This window comes from Branchiostoma lanceolatum, chromosome 17 (genome assembly GCF_035083965.1).
Source record: "Branchiostoma lanceolatum isolate klBraLanc5 chromosome 17, klBraLanc5.hap2, whole genome shotgun sequence".
NCBI lineage: Eukaryota > Metazoa > Chordata > Leptocardii > Amphioxiformes > Branchiostomatidae > Branchiostoma > Branchiostoma lanceolatum.
The window spans coordinates 15,788,500-15,812,084 of record NC_089738.1 but is presented as its reverse complement, the minus strand read 5'-3'; the positions used below and the strand labels follow the sequence as shown (position 1 = coordinate 15,812,084).

The window sequence follows — 23,585 nt, the reverse complement described above, 5'->3', positions numbered from 1 at the left end:
CATGTTAAAACAAACACCACACTTATCGGTAGGACAAAGTCATTCCCGGTGTAACAGTCTGGTCTTACAGCTCGTGCCTAATGCACAAAACTGCAAAACTGGCGTGTTACGCAAAAGACGTCCGTTTGCAGGTAATGCGACAAACAAACAAATACCAGCTCTGGCTCACTGAGACAACTGGAGGTCACTTGTAGCAAAGGTTAACCCCACACTGCACTCAGACTGAGCAAATACGATATTCACCATGACCGTTCAGAGTCCACCTTAGATCGCATGCATATTTCAATACATGTTCTGGGCAAGCAGGTAGGTTAAATTGTAGGATTTTCTACTGTATGAGCATCGCAAACTGGCATCTTTTGGGGAAAATATATAACCTTACAACTATTGAACGCCGGAATCGACAACGTAAGTACTTCTCAGTTCCTTGGGATCGTTCATGTACCCCCCCTGTTTAACAGTGAAACGCCACATTGGGTTCGTGAAAGAGTCATGTCGTCCATTCGTTTATCTTAAATTTGTAAATAGGATGACTGACATACCAACTATTGAATACATATTACGTAGTCGTTCGGTTACTCCGGCTGTTCAGTGAAGATTTTGCATGCATATTCAGGACCTATGAATTTACCCGGCACCTCGCCTCACTCTGTAAAAGAAGTCAGCTGTAAGAATATAAAACTGTTTGGAGCACAGAAATGAAACAAGGCATGCGACGTAAGTGTCATTATACATCTGCAATTTCAGCCACCTACGATATCCAGAAATTGTCATTGAACCGCCCTCGTAATATCTCTCTCCCAACCTATTAGATTCACTTGGTGACTGTTCACTGAAGCCTGACTGAGTGCACCCGAGAGCACCATGAGTCTCCCAAGTCAAGAGCCCTCCCAGCCGGTTTACTACAAAGGGGTGAAGTTCGGCGCTAATCACAGCCCCGTTGCCATGGAAATGGCGGAATCATTTAAAGTAAGAGACGACGACGTCTTCATCTCAGCTTACCTTAAATCTGGTAAGAGTCTTTTACGATTGCGTCTTTTTCTCTTCTCTTGTTTTTACCAACTTATCTTTTACTTTTTGTCCCAACTGCAACGTTAACCATCATGATTATAACACCAGACACGTACAACAATACGACACAACGCAAGCTACACCGCCATATGATACCTCTGTGAAGTCGTGCGAGGAGGGCTTGCTACCATTGCTACCAGAACCCACACTGCACGCGCTCGACTTTACGCCCGCGCCCCAATGTTACGCCCCACAACCTACATTTGCATACAGAGGCCCACATAACTAAAACTCATATTGAATATCAAACATGTTGACTTAGAAACTGACACATTTAAAGATAGGCCCGATGAAGCACGACACTTGGCCATCCTGACCTCTGACCTCAAACGCCCTGTTGTATAAAAAATCCACCGTCTTTCTTCAGTTGTCTACTTCAAAGGTTTTTGACAAAAACGCCCCTGCAGTTCCAAAATTAGTACTAGGAGGCTCAAACCTATTCCACAAGCTGTCTGCTAACAACAAGATAGGACCACTGCATGTCCAGAATAGTAAATGCAAAAACCTAACGATCTGCTGCAGTACAAAGGGAAGCCGCAAGATAGCATAAGAGAGATCCTGAGCTTTGCCATTTCAAAACCCATTCTGCGGGAGACAAACAACGAAAGAAAATGATTTCCCCTTTTTTAATTCCAGGAACAACGTGGACACAGCAGATCGTTTCTCTGGTGTGTGCTGATGGCGATATCAGTGAAGTTTGTAAAATTCCAATACTGCAGCGTACTCCCTGGCTGGAAACTGTGGACAAGATGGGAACCAGCGAGCCCGTGCCGAAACTGCTGGAGAAGGCCCCCTCCCCCCGCCTGATGAAAACCCACCTGCCCTATCACATGCTACCTCAGCAAGCCAAGGACGGGAAAGGAAAGGTACGATTAACGAGTCCTTCAACATTTCGAACTTTTTGGATCCGCAGATATGAGTAAATATTTTACAATTGATTTACGTTTAAGTTGTTTCTTACACTAGATCATCTACTGTGCGCGGAACGTCAAAGATGTGATTGTTTCTTGGCACAACATGCGACGTATGGTCATCAATATTCCTTGTGGAACCTGGGAAGAAAACTTTAAGGAGTTCATCACGCCCAAAGAAGGTCAGCGTACTAAATCATTAGTAGAATAAGATTCATATCTTCAGGGGGCGATAGGGCGATGGAGGTCGGGTTCTAAGGTAGGGGTAAAACCGTTTTGCTGCAGTCACTTTTCCAAACCTATGCCCCAGCGCGTAGTTTACGGTACTGTCGCCTACAACTTTGTACTTCGATCAGTTAGCCTCAGTCTTTGTCCTTTGACAGCTTACAATGGCTTCTGGTGGGACGTGGTCCCGGAGTACTGGCGTCACAAGGATGACGACAACATGCTCTTCATCAAGTTTGAAGACATGAAGCAGGTGAGATTTGTTGACCCCAAAAAATTATGAGGATTGTAAAATTAACAGATTCGTGGGCCTTCTTGTGTTGTTAGAACTATTCAACGACTTACAAGTGCAATCTCTCTTACGTCTTTCGGAAAGAACATAATAGGACTTGGATAAAATGTTGAAACACTGTTAGACGTTATAGACAGCATCCGCTATCGTTCGTCAGTGACTATTCCAACTATTGTTGGAAAATTGACGAAGTGATTACGGTCGTGGTAGACACCGCTATGAGATTGCATAATACATGTATAACAACCCTTATTGCATTGGGTTTCATCTTGAAAGTTCGACGTTGCACAATATACATAGGACCTGCGAGGCCACGTGGTGAAGATCGCAAACTTCCTGGGCAAGACTCTGTCAGAACAGCGCATTGATGAGGTGGTGGCCAACTGTACCTTCTCTGCTATGAAGGAGAATCCATCCACAAATCCGTCCCGCAATCCACGATTGCAGAAGGCTTTTTTCAGCAAGGCGGAAGGAAGTGGGCTTGAATTCATGCGCAAAGGTACTTGAAACTGTTTTCAGTGTCCTTCATTTTTCCTAAAAAAAACTAATTAAGAGTTATATTAATGATTCACTTTTCCCTCAGCTTTACTGCTACATAACCCCGTGATCATTGACTTATTCACTTCCGAATAGACCATCGAGCGAGCGCGTCGAGTTCATACAAAATGTAAAAAGCCATACTTTGATAGTTGCGAAGCTGGACACAAACTGCAGAATATGTTTTACCTGTTAATCTTCTGGTTTAGTTAACCGATAATTCGTGTAACGTCACCGATAGTATTGATATATTTGCGTAGAAGAACCCCTAAGTTAGTCAAATGGGTGAATTGTTTACTGCAAAAGAACATTGCAGCCCACTGGCTTACATATTTATGACAGTCAAACAATTCTACAGTGGACATAAAACAGACATTTCAACACATCATCTTAAAAAAATACAGCTTGACGTTTCCTTCATTGAACTGTAGAGTAAAAGTAAAAAAGTCATCCTTAATTGAGGTGAAGCATGATGCTTTTTCAAGTAGCTAGTAGTAGTGCAATGCGGCCTCGCCACGGCTCGCGTTTTTGGCCTAGCACACCGGGTCACCCCAACTCTTCTCGATACGTGTGTTGGGTTCTTTTACGTGCAGAGGTTCTAAAACTAATTCTCGAAACATCATGTAGACCACAAGAACAAACGAAATTGCTGGTGGACCACGGTATATGTTGTCAGGGATCTCTCGTTCTTTCCTCCAGGAGAGGTTGGTGACTGGAAGAACTGGTTCAGCCAGGAGGAGAACCAGACTCTGGAGGCGATCCACAAGGAGAAAATGGCGGGACTAGATCTGACCTTCCAGTTTGAGTAGCGTCTGTAATAGCGCGGTCACTTTCGTCGAAGGCCGGTATCTCTGGTTTTGTAGAGTTTTCAAGCAGGCTGTGATAGAACCTAGCCTCCGATGCAGACTCCTCCCGGCTGTTTTCTTTTTCAAGTTATTGTTTTTATACTATTACATTTTGTTTTCTAATTCCCTGCCAACAGCAAGAAAAAAATGCAATAGTGAAAGCACGGGCTTTAGGCTACGGTATTTATGTTGGGTAACCGCCGCGGTACATGTTTTCGCTCCAATGCTCCCGAGACGGTTTCTTCCGTCGCTCACTCCGGAAATGCCCCCCCCCCCCTCATTAGCGGGGATGGTTTCTCCCGTCGTCCTTTGCTAATTACCTCTTACTTTCAAAGAAACATATGCATATGAGAGTAATCAACACCTTGACGCGACTCACCCGCTATAATCATAGTACAATGAAGACTTGTCCTATCCCCTCTCCTTCTATATAAAACCTCCTTGGTGAAACAGAATCAAGTTTTTGTTTTGTTTTGTTTGAACCTTTGTATACGAACGGATCGGTCGTTCTAAAAATATTACGTGGCTATTATTTATCCGACTGTTGCAGCATTTTGGTAATTGAATTGCCGCTACGAGGCTTGAAATTTTTCGAATCGACGCATGATTGTGGGGAGGGTGGGGAAAAATATGCGACAACATGAGCTTCAGATGAGATGAAACGTCACAGGAATAAAACTTTGACGGGAACTGTGGTTCACAGGTCCAATTTTCCTCCCTCTGATTGGCTAGCCGTTATGTCATCATGTTTTGCAGCAGCGGCGTGTTGCGGCAGGAGCGGTACTGCTGGTAACCCAGTTAGCCGGAAATCGAGCAAATTCCGACAATACAAAATGCCGTATATTTTTGTTGTTAACAACTTTTAGGCCCGCAATCTTCTCTAGATTGGTAGTAGATGTCTCGTCGATGATAAATCGTTTTAATGTTGTGAGCTGGATCACGAAATCAAGCAGAAATTTGCGATATTTGAATGGTCGTTTCCTACCTATCTCGCCCCTACGGGGCTCGCTCAGACAGAGTTCGGCTCCAACACCGAACCCTGTTCGGCTCTCCGAACCCCCCGCTCGTGCCTTCGGCACCGCTTCGGGTTTCGCTCGGAACCTCGGCACGGGTGATCCCCGCGCCGAGTACTTCGTCACGACCGGAACTTCAGCAGCTATTAAACGACAATACCTTTGCCTACCGCCTGTGGTGAAAGCTTGCAATTATCTTATAGTTCAAGGACATTTTTAGATCAAATTGAACTGTGACCTGTATTTTGTATATAATGACTAGTGGAACCGACAATTGTTATTGTAAGAACAATTCAGGATATCCAGTGGGATATCCTGCCATTCTGCATATTTTGAATAAAGTTGTAAGTTGTAATGTAATAAAACTGGAACTGTGGCCGGACTTATTTTACCGGTTTATCACTGACACGTATGTATCATGTGTTTGCTTGGATGTCACCAAAAGTGATCTTATTTTCTTTTCCCTGCTGTCATGAAGATTTCTTTTGAAATAAAGCCAACCTACTGGTGTTTTTACTGTCTTACTCACTAAAGCTTTTATCATGAAAGGCGCTTCATGCGTCTATTGTTATTTATGTGTACATGCAAGTTAACTATGTCCAGTATGGTATAGACTTAAATACAGTACGTTCTGCTAAGTTGCACGAAGTTGGAGCTAGCTGCAGCTAGTACTTTTACAGTGATCGGCAGATGACGAAGATGACGTTGCCGTTGGCTTTTGGTGAAGCGGTGAGCTAACTTCGTATAGGGGGCGGGGAAGGGTGTACAGTGTACGTGTTATAAGTTATAAGTGACATCCTAAGTTATCAATAAGGTAATCGACGCGTTACTTGGCAAGCTAACTTCTTACAATTCACACCTTGGGACTCCTACCTATGTACATCCGGGCACCAAGCCTCCTTATAAGAAGTTACCTTATCACGTCATGCGGGGCTTACGTCACATGCAAATTGAATTATGTGGCCCCTAGGTTCCTTCATCGTGCTTCGGGCACCCACTAGGCTACTAGTGTAGGGTCCCAAGTACATTGTAGGCCCCGATGCTGTGCTCTTTGGAAAGGCACTTTCGCGACAACACTTTCTTTACTCCATTCAGTTGAAATGGCACTTAGCTTCGGCTAAGGGACGTCCCGTTGAATGGGTATAGGCCTCTTGTTTGAGGAGGGCCACATCTCGAGCACGTTAAAAAACACCACACTTATCGGTAAGAGAAAGGGTCCCTTCCTGGTGCAAGTGGATCAAACCTTACAGTCTAGTCTTACAGCTTGTGCCTAATGCACAAAACTGGGCATACAGTGGGGCTCCCTTGTTTGAGGAGGGCCACACCTCAATTGCAAGTACGTTAAAGAACACACCACACTTATCGGTGGATGCTACACGGAGTAAGTGGACCAAACCTTTCATTCTGGTCTTACGTAGATTGTGCCTAATGCACAATCCTGGAGTGTTACGTCTTAAGGCGTCCGTTTTCTGGTTCTGCAAACAGACAATTATCAGCTCTGCCGCACTGGAGACACAACTGGGCCACTTGTAGCATAGGTCAACCCCACTCTGCACTCAGACTGAGCAAATACAGTACTAACTAGGTCAGATTTTGTAATTTTCTACTTTGTGAACATCGCGAGTCAGACTCCGTGGAGAAAACTTTCCTTCGACTTACTGAACGGAATCGACAACGTAAGTACCTCTCAGTTACTTATGTTTGTAGAAATGTCCAAATGTTTTCAAGTGGGATGATCGTTCATTTAACCCCCTGTTAAACAGTTTGAAACGCCACATTGGGTTCGTGAAAGAGTCATGTCTTCCATTCGTTTATCTTAGATTAGTAAACAGGATGACTGACATACCAACTATTGAATACATATTACGTAGTCGTTCGGTTACTCCGGCTGTTCAGTGCAGATTTTGCATGCATATTCAGGACCTATGAATTTACCCGGCACCTCGCCTCACTCTGTAAAAGAAGTCAGCTGTAAGAATATAAAACTGTTTGGAGCACAGAAATGAAACAAGGCATGCGACGTGTCATTATACATCTGCAATTTCAGCCACCTACGATATCCAGAAATTGTCATTGAACCGCCCTCGTAATATCTCTCTCCCAACCTATTAGATTCACTAGGTGACTGTTCACTGAAGCCGGACTGAGTGCAAACGAGAACATTATGAGTCTCCCAAGTCAAGAGCCCTCCCAACCGGTTTACTACAAAGGGGTGATATGGCATCATTTCCGTGTCAAAATTACGTACGTAAAAAACGTCACGTTTTGGCGTTTATACGTGACGTATTGGGGGTCAATACGTCACGTATGAAAGGCCTACGTCACGTATGCCGGAACGTACGGATACGTGACATACATATGGTTTTGCAATTTCCGTGTCAAAATTACCTACATAAAAAACGTACGATTTCTCGTCCAAACGTCACGTATAACAGGTCATACGTCACATAAGGCATATACGTCACGTACTAAACGTGACATACATATGTCGTGGCATTTTTAGATCAAAATATCGTATCTACGTAGACGTCACGTTTTGTGGTTATACGTTACGCACATAAATGGGTTATGTTAACGTAACGTTAACGTTAACGTAACGCATGTAGGCCCTTCAAGTTATTATAACAAACAACGTTAACATATAACGTAGTCGTAGTTATCATAACGCATTACGTTAACGTAACATAGTCATTTACGTTATCATAACGCAGAGCGCTAACGTAACGTACACTAGAGTGAACCTTTATAATAGGCGTGTTCTGTTTACGTCATTGGTTTATGTTGTGTACAACGTCTACGATAGACGCGTTCTGGTGACGTCATCAGTTTATGTTATGTACAACGTGTATGATAGACTTGTTCTTGTGACGTCATCAGTCTATGTTTTGTAAAAGCCGCAGCACACAATGTATTAGTGTGGGTACAAAGTAGTACCAAGGAGGTTTTCTATATAAAACCTCCTTGGTAGTACGGACACAATTTTTGATGCCTGGCTAGAATATCCTATGTGAGCATTAGCCAGATTTAAACTGTGCCGTGGGATATACTGTCTGAATTGATTAATTGAATTGTGAACCATTCTGTTCGTGTATATTCGAAAGTGCGCCATACTACGCGTCAACCCGTTCATTGAGTGAACTCAACAGATAGGCGATGCTCTTGTCGACTGTCCGCATCAAATCGTCGTCCAAATGCCCGAAGGTCGCGTACAGTATTCCTATCCTCTGCCTCGTATTCGCTCAGACTTGACCACAAGCCCTTTGCGAAATCCTTCGAGCGGCTCTTGAAATGTAAATCCTCCAGGGAACGGGGAACTTTCTAGTCCCGGCGCAGAGAATCGTAGTGGACCTCGGAGCGTGCACGTCCGACCCGACACTTGCCAACGCCATGAGGTCCCTTGTGTCCCTTCACGGGTAGAGAACAAGCAGGACTGTGAGTACTTGGAACCTGCCATGATCCTAGCGCGATGCCGGAAGCGGTGACCTTGAAGGACGAAGACGAACACGAGCTGGAAAAACTTGAAATTTTAGAGAGAACGGACAGCTGTGGCCGGTACGCGCCCTGTGATCGCCGAGTGACTGTCGGCGGAAGTGGTCTGAGCGGAGATGCAGACGGGTCTGGGGGGGACACGTGCTCAGGACCCGTATGTCGGGGGCGGAGCTTGACCACGGAGACGCCAGACTACGCGTCAACCCTTCCATGGTGATCAGCCATTGGTTGGAAATCAAGGTGGTCGTGAGCTCGCTGCTTGTGTGGATTACCGCCCAGCGGGCCGGGTGACAGTTTACAGTTCACCATACTTTCTGTAAAGACGCATTGCATTATCAGAATATGAATTTACATGAATGTTATAGCCGACTATGTCACTTGATGGATAAAATATGGGGAAGTATAGTAGAGCATTTGTCATCGATTGTGTAACTATTGTGACATTCGTCCCATTCTCATCCATTTGAAACCTGAAATTGTTGTCTGGCCTTGTTTGGATCTGAAATGTTTAGATTTATGTGGGTTAGGATATGGAGGGATAACTATGTACTTCTGTGGAATACTGCCATACGGAAGTAATGTTTTGGTCTGTATATTACAATGTAAAAGCAGTGATGGGCGATGGTTTTAATCCCATATATGACCGCGGCTACAAGTACCCGCGAGAACTAACAGACACAATAGCTGCCCGTACACATCGATTGTACTCGAAGATTCCCTCTCATGAACTTTCCAAGCCCCTTTGTGTCGATTTTGTAGACACTCTGGCAGATCACACAACAAGGTGGTCTTTATACAACCATCATACAATCACACCTTTTTGTCTCCAATTGGCTTATCACAATACAAACTAATGCACCTGGTGGTAGGGAGAGCGGCAAAAAAAAAACCGGGACATTTGATATAAAGGTCACTATCTTCTACTCTCCAAGCAGAGGTTAGTGGGGCAGATCGTCACCGTTTTATCATATGCCCCGTGGTTTTAGTTTGGATGGGGCTAGCGGACAGAAAACGGGGCATATATTATGATAAAACGGTGACGAGCTGCCTCACAAACCTCTGCTTGGAGAGTAGTAAGGGACAATTAGAGAACCCCGCGGCCGTCGCTCAGAAAAAAATGATCTTTCATTGCCTCCATTGCAGACTCCGTCCGGCCAAGGAGGTTGGTGAGGTTGTTTACTTTCAAGTTAAAGCTTTACTATTACATTTTTTTGTTATTGCTGGCCTTCTCGGTCTTCCCGGACAGCAATAAGAAGAAGAAAAATGTAATGGTAAAGCTTTAACTTAACAAAGAAAACAGCCGTAAGAGTCTGAAATGGAGGCTAGATCTTTCAACCAATATCGATCTTCTAGGAGCTCTTCACATCTGCTTTGAAGCCCAAGCATCTGCTTGGATCACAAATATCTGATGGATCCCAAACATCTGCTTGGAGCCACTACCATGTGCTTTTCTAGATAATTTTCCATTGCTCCCAAGCAGATCTATAGGTTCCAATATCTGCTTTGAGTCCCAACATCTGCTTTAAGCCTCTACATCTGGTCGGAGCTCCAAACACCTAATTGAGCAGAACGAGAAAGGCACAAGCCTCACTGAGAGCGCCAGCCCTTTTTAGCTTTCCACGTCCGCTCGCCACGACCCGCCACCTGGCTGGAAAAAAAGAGCTGACACTCAGCAAGGACAGCAAGCACTCAGGCTAGAAAGGCATATCTATATATAGAAAGCACATGTTAGTGGCTCCAAGTATATGTTTGAGCTGCAAGCAGACCCTATCTCCATAGCCGACCCCCTTCATACAGCTGACTCTATTTGGCCAATTTCTACTATTTTCCCAGCGACCCGACTGATAGAGAAACTTTTATTGTGAGAACATTTACAAGGCTCAACCATAAAACCTCCTTGGCTCAACCAAGGCGCGAACCTCCCACGGGGACGTGCGCGGGTGACTGGGTTTGTGCCAGAAATCGGTCATAAAAAGATTTGTAACCCGGACATTCGTACGGCTGTTAACATTACCACGCGCGAGGAGGGGAGGCGACAATACAAAAGGTCACTATTGAATAGAAATATTCCGCCCTGTTTGTTATCGCAGATCTTATAATTAGGTTGCAAACCTTCATCAACGTTGCAAAACATACTTCTTCTTCCAGTTTGATACGGTCTTCGCAACATATAGATCTGCTTGGAGATTATGGCACATCTATGATCTAGAAAAGAACATATTCCAAGCAGATGTTTGGGCTCCAAGCAGATGTTTGGGCTCCAAGCAGATGTTTGGGATCCAAGCAGATAGTTGGGATCAAAGCAGATGTTTGGGATCCAAGCAGATGCAGAGAGCTCCAAGGAGATCGATATTGGGTGAAAGATTAAGCCTCCATTGAAGACTCCTTCCGGCTATTTTCTTTTTCAAGTTTTACTATTACATTTTTCTTGTTGCTGTCCGGGATTAGGACCGGAAGGCCAACAATAAGAAAAAAAATGTAATGATAAAGCTATAACATGAAAAAGAAAACAGCCGGAAGGAGTCTGCAATATAGGCTATGAAATATATTTTTTCTGAGTGACGGCCGGGCTTCTTTGACTGTCTCTTACTAATCTCCAAGCAAAAGTTTGTGGGGGAGATTGTGACCTTTTTATGATCTTTTATCAAATGCCCCGTTTTTTGGCCCGCTCTCCCCACCAGATGCAAGTTCGTCCCATTCTCATCTATTTGGAACCTAAGATTATTGTCTGGCCTTGTTTGGATCTGGAATATATAGATTTATGTAGGATATGGAGGGATCACTATGTACCTCTGTGGAATGATATACGGTGCCTGGTCTCCCAGGGTAGGGAGTTTTGTATACGAGTACAATCTCTGCTGATCTATAAATGCTGGCACACGGAAGTAATGTTTTTGTTCGTAACGGGCGGCGGTATCAACTCCCCTGTACTTTTATAACAGGCTCTACGAACCCTTGCGGGTCGCTGGGAAAAGAGTAGAAATTAAATAGAGTCAATTATATGAAGGGAGTCGGCTACGGCCTATTGGACCCTCTCTCCATGATAGCGGACTCCATTCATACAATTGACTCTATTTGGCCAATTTCTACTATTTTCCCAGCGACCCGCAGAGACTGGTAGAGGCTAATAGACGGGTACGCAGTATTCCAGGATCTGCCGTCGAAAGACCGAACGGGAGCATAAACATAAATTTGTTGGCCTTCTTGGTAAACTCGCAGACTTGTTTGTCCCATTTCAGATTAGACTGAAACCAGATTCCCAACACTTTACTTGGCAGCGATCACTGCCAGAAGGGATCAGAAGGGGTTTGCCCCCGAGAGTTATGGGTGGAGGGGGAGGTGGGCTCTTCATAAGACATAGTCAGCACCATACATTTCTTAGGGGTTTAAAGTTGCGCAGTGTTGGACCATACTTCAAGTGAATCCACTTGATCATAAAGGTATGACTGTTTGCGCACATTTCTGTTTTCTCCGAGTGTTAAATCGTCCACATATTTCCATCGATCGGCTAGACACTCTGACAGACCACACATGGTGGTCTTTTTACAATCTTCCTGTCATAAAACATCAGAGAGCCACACCTCTTTGTCTCCAGTAAATATCACAAACTTGCACCTGGTGGGGAGAGCGGGCAAAAAAACGGGGCATTTGATAAAAAGGTCACAAACTCTCCACCAGCCTATGTTTGCAGAGTAGTATGCTAAGAGAAGCCCGGCCGTAACTTTCATAGCCTCCATTGCAGACTCCTTCCGGTTGTTTTCTTTGTCAGGTTATAGCTTTACTATAACATTTTTTTCTTCTTCTTATTGTTGGCCTTCCCGGTCCTAATCCCGGACAGCAACAAGAAAAATGTAATAGTAAAACTTGAAAAAGAAAATAGCCGGAAGGAGTCTTCAATGGAGGCTTAATCTTTCACCCAATATCGATCTCCTTGGAGCTCTCTGCATCTGCTTGGATCCCAAACATCTGCTTTGATCCCAACTATCTGCTTGGATCCCAAACATCTGCCTGGAGCCCAAACATCTGCTTGGAATATGTTCTTTTCTAGATCATAGATGTGCCATAATCTCCAAGCAGATCTATATGTTGCGAAGACCGTATCAAACTGGAAGAAGAAGTATGTTTTGCAACCTAATTATAAGATCTGCGATAACAAACAGGGCGGAATATTTCTATTCAATAGTGACCTTTTGTATTGTCGCCTCCCCTCCTCGCGCGTGGTAATGTTAACAGCCGTACGAATGTCCGGGTTACTAATCTTTTTATGACCGATTTCTGGCACAAACCCAGTCACCCGCGCACGTCCCAGTGGGAGGTTCGCGCCTTGGTTGAGCCAAGGAGGTTTTATGGTTGAGCCTTGTAAATGTTCTCACAATAAAAGTTTCTCTATCAGTCGGTTCGCTGGGAAAATAGTAGAAATTGGCCAAATAGAGTCAGCTGTATGAAGGGGGTCGGCTATGGAGATAGGGTCTGCTTGGAGCTCAAACATATACTTGGAGCCACTAACATGTGCTTTCTATATATAGATATGCCTTTCTAGCCTGAGTGCTTGCTGTCCTTGCTGAGTGTCAGCTCTTTTTTTCCAGCCAGGTGGCGGGTCGTGGCGAGCGGACGTGGAAAGCTAAAAAGGGCTGGCGCTCTCAGTGAGGCTTGTGCCTTTCTCGTTCTGCTCAATTAGGTGTTTGGAGCTCCGACCAGATGTAGAGGCTTAAAGCAGATGTTGGGACTCAAAGCAGATATTGGAACCTATAGATCTGCTTGGGAGCAATGGAAAATTATCTAGAAAAGCACATGGTAGTGGCTCCAAGCAGATGTTTGGGATCCATCAGATATTTGTGATCCAAGCAGATGCTTGGGCTTCAAAGCAGATGTGAAGAGCTCCTAGAAGATCGATATTGGTTGAAAGATCTAGCCTCCATTTCAGACTCTTACGGCTGTTTTCTTTGTTAAGTTAAAGCTTTACCATTACATTTTTCTTCTTCTTATTGCTGTCCGGGAAGACCGAGAAGGCCAGCAATAACAAAAAAATGTAATAGTAAAGCTTTAACTTGAAAGTAAACAACCTCACCAACCTCCTTGGCCGGACGGAGTCTGCAATGGAGGCAATGAAAGATCATTTTTTTCTGAGCGACGGCCGCGGGGTTCTCTGATTGTCCCTTACTACTCTCCAAGCAGAGGTTTGTGAGGCAGCTCGTCACCGTTTTATCATAATATATGCCCCGTTTTCTGTCCGCTAGCCCCATCCAAACTAAAACCACGGGGCATATGATAAAACGGTGACGATCTGCCCCATTAACCTCTGCTTGGAGAGTAGAAGATAGTGACCTTTATATCAAATGTCCCGGGGTTTTTTTTGCCGCTCTCCCTACCACCAGGTGCATTAGTTTGTATTGTGATAAGCCAATTGGAGACAAAAAGGTGTGATTGTATGATGGTTGTATAAAGACCACCTTGTTGTGTGATCTGCCAGAGTGTCTACAAAATCGACACAAAGGGGCTTGGAAAGTTCATGAGAGGGAATCTTCGAGTACAATCGATGTGTACGGGCAGCTATTGTGTCTGTTAGTTCTCGCGGGTACTTGTGGCCGCGGTCATATATGGGATTAAAATCATCGCCCATCACTGCTTTTACATTGTAATATACAGACCAAAACATTACTTCCGTATGGCAGTATTCCACAGAAGTACATAGTTATCCCTCCATATCCTAACCCACATAAATCTAAACATTTCAGATCCAAACAAGGCCAGACAACAATTTCAGGTTTCAAATGGATGAGAATGGGACGAATGTCACAATAGTTACACAATCGATGACAAATGCTCTACTATACTTCCCCATATTTTATCCATCAAGTGACATAGTCGGCTATAACATTCATGTAAATTCATATTCTGATAATGCAATGCGTCTTTACAGAAAGTATGGTGAACTGTACACTGTCACCCGGCCCGCTGGGCGGTAATCCACACAAGCAGCGAGCTCACGACCACCTTGATTTCCAACCAATGGCTGATCACCATGGAAGGGTTGACGCGTAGTCTGGCGTCTCCGTGGTCAAGCTCCGCCCCCGACATACGGGTCCTGAGCGGGTCAGCACATGGACCTCATGGCGTTGGCAAGTGTCGGGTCGGACGTGCACGCTCCGAGGTCCACTACGATTCTCTGCGCCGGGACGAGAAAGTTCGTCGTTCCCTGGAGGATTTACATTTCAAGAGCCGCTCAAAGGATTTCGCAAATGGCTTGTGGTCAGGTCTGAGCGAAGACGAGGCAGAGGATAGGAATACTGTACGCGACCTTCGGACAGATGACGGTTTGATGCGGACAGTCGCCGATCTGTTGGGTCCACTCAATGAACGGGTTGACGCGTAGTATGGCGCACTTTCGAATATACACGAACAGAATGGTTCACAATTCAATTCATCAATTCAGACAGTATACCACACGGCACAGTTTAAACCTGGCTAATTCTCACATAGGATATTCTAGCCAGGCATCAAATATTGTGTCCGTACTACTTTGTGCCCACACTAATACATTGTGTGCTGCGGCTTTTACAAAACATAGACTGATGACGTCACAAGAACAAGTCTATCATACACGTTGTACATAACATAAACTGATGACGTCACCAGAACGCGTCTATCGTAGACGTTATACACAACATAAACCAATGACGTAAACAGAACACGCCTATTATAGAGGTTCACTCCAGTGTACGTTACGTTAGCGCTCTGCGCCATGATAACGTAAATGACTATGTTACGTTAACGTAATGCGTTATGATTACTACGACTACGTTATGTTAACGTTGTTTGTTATAATAACTTGAAGGGCGTACAAACGTTACGTTAACGTGGTACGTTAACATAACTCATTTATGTACGTAACGTATAACCCCAAAACGTGACGTCTACGTAGATACGATATTTTGATATAAAAATGCCACGACATATGTATGTCACGTTTAGTACGTGACGTATATGCCTTATGTCACGTATGACCTGTTATACGTGAAGTTTGGACGCGAAAACGAACGTTTTTTTATGTAGGTAATTTTGACACAGAAATTGCAAAACCACATGTATGTCACGTATCCGTACGTTCCAGCATACGTGACGTAGGCCGTTCATACGTGACGTATTGACCCCCAATACGTCACGTATAAACCCCAAAACGTGACGTTTTTTACGTACGTAATTTTGACACGGAAATGATGCCATATGCTACCATGGCTACAAGAACCCCCACTGTATTTGCGCCCGACTTAACGGCCCACAACCTACATTTGCATACAGAGGCACACATGACTAAAACACACATTGACTATCAAACATGTTGACTTAAAAGCTGACGAATTTACAGGTAGCCCCGAGCAGTACGACGCTTGACCATCCTGACCTCTGACCTCAAACGCCCTGTTATATAAAAAATCCGCCCGTCTTTCTTCAGCTGTCCACTTTAAAATTTTTAGCAAAAACACCCCTGCAGTTCCAAAATTAGTGCTAGGAGGCTCAAACATATTCCACAAGCTGTCTGCTAACAAAAGGTTAGGACCACTGTATGTCCAGAATAGTAGATACAAAACAAACTGACGATCTGCTGCAGTACGAAAAAAAGCCGCAAGATGGTACAAGACAGATATTGAGCTTTGCGATTTCGAAACCCATTCTGCGGGAGACAAACAACGAAAGAAAATAATTTCTTCTTCTTTAAATCCAGGAACAACATGGACACAGCAGATCGTTTCTCTGGTGTGTGCTGATGGCGATATCAGCGAAGTTTGTAAAGTTCCAATATTTCGGCGTACTCCCTGGCTGGAATCTGTGGACAGGTCCGGAACTGGCGAGCCCATGCCGAAACTGTTGGAGAAGGCCCCCTCCCCCCGCCTGATGAAAACCCACCTGCCCTATCACATGTTACCTCAGCAAGCCAAGGACGGGAAAGGAAAGGTACGATTCACCAGTCCTTCAACATTTCGAACTGTAGCTGTAAATACAACACTTTTTGGGTCCGCAAATATGAGTAAATGTTATACAATTGATTTACCTTCAACTTGTTTCTTACACTAGATCATCTACTGTGCGCGGAACGTCAAAGATGTGGTTGTTTCTTGGCACAACATGCGACGTATGGTCGTCAGAATTCCTTGTGGAACATGGGAAGAAAACTTTAAGGAGTTTATTACACCGAAAGAAGGTACAGTACATACTAAATCATTGGTAATGTAAGATACATGTCTTCATTGGGCGATAGGGCGATGGAGGTCGGGTTCTGCGGTTGGGGTAAAACCGTTTTGCTGCAGCCACGTTTCCAAACCTATGCCCCACCGGGAGTTTACGGTACTGTCGCAAACAACTTTGCACTTCGATAAGTTAATCTCTTTTTTTGTCATTTGACAGCTTACAACGGCTTCTGGTGGGACGTGATCCCGGAGTACTGGCGTCACAAGGATGACGGCAACATGCTCTTCATCAAGTTTGAAGATATGAAGAAGGTGAGATTTGTTGACAAAAAAATTGATAGAATTTTAAAATAAACACACTCGCGGGCCTTCATAATTTTGTTTTGGGTGCTATACACCGGCATACAGATGCAATATCCCCAAGTTCATTCTCCTTAACACAGGTCTTTCCAAAAGACCAGAATAAGAGATAGCCAAGAAACGTAATGGTAGAGGTAATCAATAATGATGACAAGTATAATGATATCGCAACATACACAACATAGTTGCATTATTTTTTAGGGAAATTGACGTATCTTCAGCTGAATGGTTATTACGATCGTGGTGTACGCTACTTTAAGATTGTATATTGTTTGTGTTTGTATTCAAATTCATCTCGACGTTGCACAATATACAAAGGACCTGAGAGGCCACGTGGTGAAGATCGCAAACTTCCTGGGCAAGACTCTGTCAGACCAGCGCATTGATGAGGTGACAGCCAACTGTACCTTCTCTGCTATGAAGGAGAATCCAGCTACAAATTATTCCCGTAATCCAGCATTGCCTTTGTTCGGTACAGCGGAAGAATGTGGGGTTGAGTTTATCCGCAAAGGTACTTAAAACTGTCTTCAATGTCCTCTATTCTTGCAAAAAGTTAATAAGCTTATGATTCACATTCCCCTCAGCTTTACTGCGACGTAACGCCTGACTAGTGCTACTGACTTAAGACTTCAGAAGAAACCACCGAGCGAGCGACGCGAGTTCACTGAATGGAAATCTTTATTGACGCAACAAAAGTACACCGACTTTCGTAAGGTCTTCTACAACGATACATGCAAACAATGGGATACAAAATGATTAACCTACTTACAAGTATATGAATACTTCAACATGTTGAGTTTAACCTATCACTTACACTACTAGTTCTAAGATCTAAACATTCTTTGATATATTTACCTATTTGTACACAGTAAGGGTTGTCTCCTTCTAGAATGTATTTCAATTTATCTATAGAATGGAATGTGTCAAATTCTGTTGACAGCAAGCGGAAAGAAGTTTGAACAGCTTTGAGCGTTTATCATGATATCGTGGACAATCTAGGATAAAGTGCTGTTCATCTTCAATTTCATTTTGACAGAATATGCAAATATTTTTGCGTAGAACAACCCAAAATGAAGCAAATGGGTGTATTGTTTATTGCAGAAGAACATTGTAGCCTATTGGCTTACATATTGATGACATTCGGACATTGTAACATTTAAACGCATGATATGTAACGTTATAAATCTGAAATGAATTACAACTTGATGTTCCCCTTACTGAACTGTATTGAAATGATTATAAAAACTATATGAAGACGACAAGAAAAAAATGAAATTACTGGTGTGTCGCGACATTTATTGTTAAGAATTTCACGTCATTTTCTGCAGGAGAGGTTGGTGACTGGAAGAACTGGTTCAGCCAGGAGGAGAACCAGACTCTGGAGGCGATCCACAAGGAGAAAATGGCGGGACTAGATCTGACCTTCCAGTTTGAGTAGCGTCTGTAACGGCACGGTTGTATTTGTCTTCGGCCGTCTTACGATTTTGAGGTGGTAGAATTTCTAAGCAGATAATCCTTACTCAAAGCTCTGATAGGAAGCCGAACCTACGTGCTAGACTATGAAACTTGTACCAACATGATGTGTATACGTATGTTTCTAAACTGGGGCAAAAATATACAATAAAGGTTTTCATTCACTCATTTAAGCTTACTACGTAAGAATCGTGTCTCTTGTTGTTTGTTATTTGTCTTTGTGGTGAATGGTATGGACTTAGTTGTACGAAGCTAGAGTTCAACTTCATTAGTTAGTACAACAGAGATTGGAAGGGCGTCGACAATACGACAGCGACGTAACGTTAGCTGTAGCATGATTAAATCGCGCTTATAGCCTGCCCACCCAACTTCGGCTGACAGGGCCCGTCATAGCCACGGACAGCAGTGTTTGCGGTACTCAGGCTAGTAGCGCAACCGCATATGACGTGGGCATTTGGTGACGTGGCAACTGTCAAGGTTAAACTTCGTAAAAGGGCGTGTGAAGGTGATGCAAGAACCACGAAATTAGAAGTGACATTATTATGTTAAGCCAACTTAAAGTAATGAACGCGTTACGTGGATAGCTAACTTCGTACAATTCACGTTGTGTGGCTGCTAACATTGAATATCGTACAACACCACCCACCCTGCCACCCTCACGGTCCGAAGTTAGCTTATTACGTCACGCGGGGCCGACGTCATATAAGAATTACGTGACCCCTAATTTTGTAAATAGTACTCGGCATCCCCATGTCCCCGTAACCTTTCTTCAGGAGAGGTTGGCGACTGTCTTGTCTTGCAATCGGTTACTTCTGGAAAAGTATGGTGATATTAAAGGTCACGTGTGACGTAATCTGAACTTCGGAAAGTTCATACCGTTCTCCCCAATACCGGACATAATTGGAGCTAAATGTTGTGGCGCTCAGACTTACTACTTCGTTCTGACACTTTTATACAGAATAGACGTCGTATACATAACTAATACAGGACAATAAACACCAGTTGGATCTCTCCAGATTGTGCAGTAAATTATAACGTCCGTACGGTCAACGTCCGCACGGTCAAGGTCAGCTCGGTCAACATCCGCACGCTCAACGACCGCATGGTCAACCAGTGCTAATCATGGCATGACGTGGCACAATTTGCTAGCAACTATATAAACAACAGCACTACCGTCTGTCAACTAGAACTAGGATCAGAACTTACCATGAGTCTTCCAAGCATTCCTATCTGCCCGCCTTTCTATTTCAAAGGCGTGCGGTTCATGCCTTTGGCCGATCGTCGGGCGGTGGAACAAGTGGAGTCATTTGAAGTCAGAGACGACGACGTTTTCGTCTCAGCTTACCAAAAGTCAGGTAAGGCCTGTCAATGTTCATGGCCCGTCGTTAATGTTAATAATTTCCTCTATGCCACTGTTCCTACGATCGCACATTCTTGGGATAGTCGTGCATATAAGCTGTGTTGTTACGGAAAATGCTGTCTTAGATTCTTGTCGGCGGTTACTTCTGACAAATTATAAGACGTCAAAACCGTACAACGGCCTACGAAAAATGCGACTGTGTGACACAAAATCTGAAGAAAATCGTTTATCTCTGGTACCCTGACACATCGTTTGTGTGTATATGTGTACATGTATGTGTGAGTGTGTGTGTGTGTGTTCATGCAAGCAATATTTTGCTAATTAACACATTCAGTCATTTTCTCTTGTGCGTGTGTATGTGTGTGTGTATGTTTGTGTGTGTGTGTATGTGCGTGTGTGTCTGTGTGTGTGTTTGTCTGTCTGTCTTCATGCAAGCATTTTGTTAAGTAACACATTCAGCCACTTTCTCTTGTGTGTTTGTATGTGTGTTTGTGTGTGTGTGTGTGTGTGTGTGTGTGTGTGTGTGTGTGTGTGTGTGTGTGTGTGTGTGTGTGTGTGTATGTTCATGCAAGTATTTTGCTAAGTAACACATTCAACCATTTCCTTCTGTAATATAAATACCGTGCTTCTCATGTATGAGTCTAGGAACGACATGGACGCAGCAGATCGTGTCTCTGATATTTGCGGAAGGTGACGTCAGCGAAGTCAGTAAGATCCCGTTGATGGTAAGGGTGCCGTGGCTGGAGTCAATGGACGTCATGGGGACCGGGAAGCCTTTTCCCGAAGTGCTCAACAGCGCCCCCTCCCCCCGCCTGATGAAAACGCACCTGCCCTATTACCTGTTACCACCGCAAGCGAGGGAGGGAAAAGGAAAGGTATGCATTTGTTTAGGTATCAAATGACGCATTGTTAAGAGCCACGGGCACAGTATCTGATAAATTCAAATTCAAAAGTACTTCTGTTCTAAAAAAACATTTTTTAATCAGTGCACTCGTGAGGCACATACATGACTTCTGTTTCTGTTCTATCCAACGATTCGATAATTAATACGACGCATACGGATAACATCGGAATAACACACACACACACATACACACTCTCTCTCTCTCTCTCTTTCTAACACACACACGCACACACACACACACATACATGTACACACACTGAGAGAAAGAATGAGAGCAAAGAGAGAGAGAGAGAGAGAGTCAGACAGATAGATAGACAGACACTGCAAAATATAATAACCTCCTTCGCGAGGTAAAAGTCTTTTTGATACAACACTCACAACGAAGCTTACTGGACTTATACAGATCATCTACTGTGCGAGGAACGTCAAAGATGTGATAGTTTCCTTCCACAACATGCGGGCTGGCGGCAAAGACTTTCCGTCGGGAACGTTTGATGAAAACTTCGAAGAGTTCATCAGTCCTGAGCAAGGTGAGAGTTTTAAATACCAATCTGAAAACATAACAGAAGGAATGATAAAAGTTGACTCGTACTCCGATTGCTACAACACATTGCAATAGTCCATTTCGTAACGACTAAAGGTGATTGATTTTTTTTATTGCTTGATCGGTTGACTTGTTGACTGATTAGTTAATTTACTATATTGATTGACTGACTAATTGAATGTCACAGTAGATGATGTATTGATTGATTGGCTGATTGATTGATTGACTGATTGATTGATTGATTGGTTGAGTGCTTGTTTGATTGATTGATTGATTGATTACTGAATACTAACTGTTTGGCTGTAACGTGCTTATTCAACAACGTCGAATTGTAATGTTTAGAGTAATCGCAAAACTTGTGAAATGTTTAATTTAATGCTTACCTCTGTTTTGCCTCAATCTATCTGCTACAAGCTATTGCTCTGTATTTAGCACATTGTGATGAACTTTATTACACGTGGAATTTTTTTTTTTTGTATTGTGCGATATGGGTACGAGTGGTGTCACTGTTCTTTGTAGTTTTATTAATCTCTATATGTAATATTTATAGCTTACTTCGGCTTCTGGTGGGACGTGGTCCCGGAGTACTGGCGTCACAAGGATGCCGGCAACATGCTCTTCATCAAGTTTGAAGACATGAAGCAGGTGAGATTAATTGATTTTCTTTAATTGTATTTTGCTCTCTTTTTCAGAAAAACAATAATAAGCCATAAATACATAGAAAAACCATGACCTTCACCCAATGGCTTAAGAATGTATCAGTTTAGGCCCACCACTCGTCCATTGTAAGCTGAAGCAAATGACGACTAACAATTTTGTTACAATATATCCCTTGACAATACCGCTATACTTCGTCAGTATATCTCCTCATAGACTTTGTTACAAATGTTGATACTTGTCCTTTACCTGACGTCGCAAACAAAAGCTATTTCTGTTTTAAAGGACCTGCGAGGCCACGTGGTGAAGATCGCTAACTTCCTGGGCAAGACTCTGTCAGACCAGCGCATTGACGAGGTGGTGGCCAACTGTACTTTCTCCGCTATGAAGGAGAATCCAGCTACAAACTTCACCAAGGACCCTGCATTCAAAAGGAAGACAAGAAACAATTTTGAATTCATGCGGAAAGGTATGTTGTGTTGTCACAGGCTTTGTATTTGTACTTGTATTTATTGACAATGAAGACGAGTCAGCTCTCGCTGGTAACGGATGACCGACAAAATACAGACGAACATACAACTTATATGCATAACCTGTAGTAGAATCATTACACTATACATAGTATAGAATACATTACAATACATAATAACACAGTCCATATCATTGAAATCAATAACCACCATATGAGTCCATTGTTTTGAAATACGTGGATGTCACAGCCTTCTATCAAAACTACAGCAGAAACGATGTAGACTTGCTTTTTCTGTAAACTAGTTATAAGAATTACGTACGAAAGAAGATTAAAATCGGGTATCTTATCAAGTCAGGTACCCATTTTTACACCTGGGTGGAGTGAGGAAAATCGCGTAAAGTACCTTTCCCAAGGACGCAATTAGTTAAAATCCTCCCACACCATTATTGATGTATAGGGCGGTGCCCATCTCCGTTCCATAGCCCTGGGCGACACTGTGGTGCAATCACTACGGCAGGGAGCTAGCCCACTGGCAGTGAAGTGTGTTTAACTTCCATACTGTTTCAGATCTAGAAGTATGTACCATTTTTATAAAGTCTTTGGTATGACTCAATGCGCCTCTTGTCCAGAGGTGTCCTACCTGGGGCTTGAACCTTAGTCCTTCTGGTCGAAGTAATTTGAACCAGTAAGTAACAGAGGTGCAGACGTGTCGACCACTACACCACAGGGACACCCCCCAAGGACGCAATGTTTAGACAGAAATCGAACCCAGGACCTCTCGATCTTGAGTCCGGTAGCCTAGCCACTCATCCTTTCGACCCAGCTATTACATTTGTACCTCAAGCAAATTATGCATTTGGAGGAATAGTTAGTATTTCTAAGAACAGACAACGATACGTTAACCCTCAAAGTGTCAATACACTAATGCTCAGATGTCAGGCAATATGCATGTTGTAACAATAAATGTACAGTATGGTAAACAGAAACAGTTACCTCCTTTGAAAGAATTTGTGCGATTTAGTCATAGTTATTTCACATACACTTTTTCATTTTAATGCCAGAATTATAAAGAATAACCTTGACCTTTCTCTTATCATTTTGCTGATTTTTTTTCATGTATTGTTTCTGTAGGAGAGGTTGGTGACTGGAAAAACTGGCTAACAGACCAGCAGAGCCAGACCCTAGATGCCATCTATCGGGAGAAAATGAAGGACGTTGACCTGACGTTTGAGTTCCAGTAGTCATG

At 43.4% G+C, this 23,585-nt stretch overlaps 1 protein-coding gene across 1 annotated transcript; it reads left to right on the top strand.

The window, feature by feature from the left end:
• The first annotated feature begins 812 nt into the window (after window positions 1-812).
• LOC136422478 (uncharacterized) lies at window positions 813-23,584 on the top strand. The gene is made up of 13 exons (XM_066410250.1): window positions 813-1,012; window positions 1,708-1,937; window positions 2,038-2,164; window positions 16,787-16,881; window positions 17,248-17,440; window positions 18,258-18,366; window positions 18,758-18,816; window positions 19,530-19,757; window positions 20,408-20,637; window positions 21,070-21,196; window positions 21,761-21,855; window positions 22,153-22,336; window positions 23,471-23,584. The coding sequence occupies exons 1-13, from the start codon at window positions 865-867 to the stop codon at window positions 23,578-23,580; spliced, it is 1,935 nt and encodes a 644-aa protein (XP_066266347.1). The 5' UTR covers window positions 813-864; the 3' UTR covers window positions 23,581-23,584.
• The last annotated feature ends 1 nt before the right edge of the window (window position 23,585 follows it).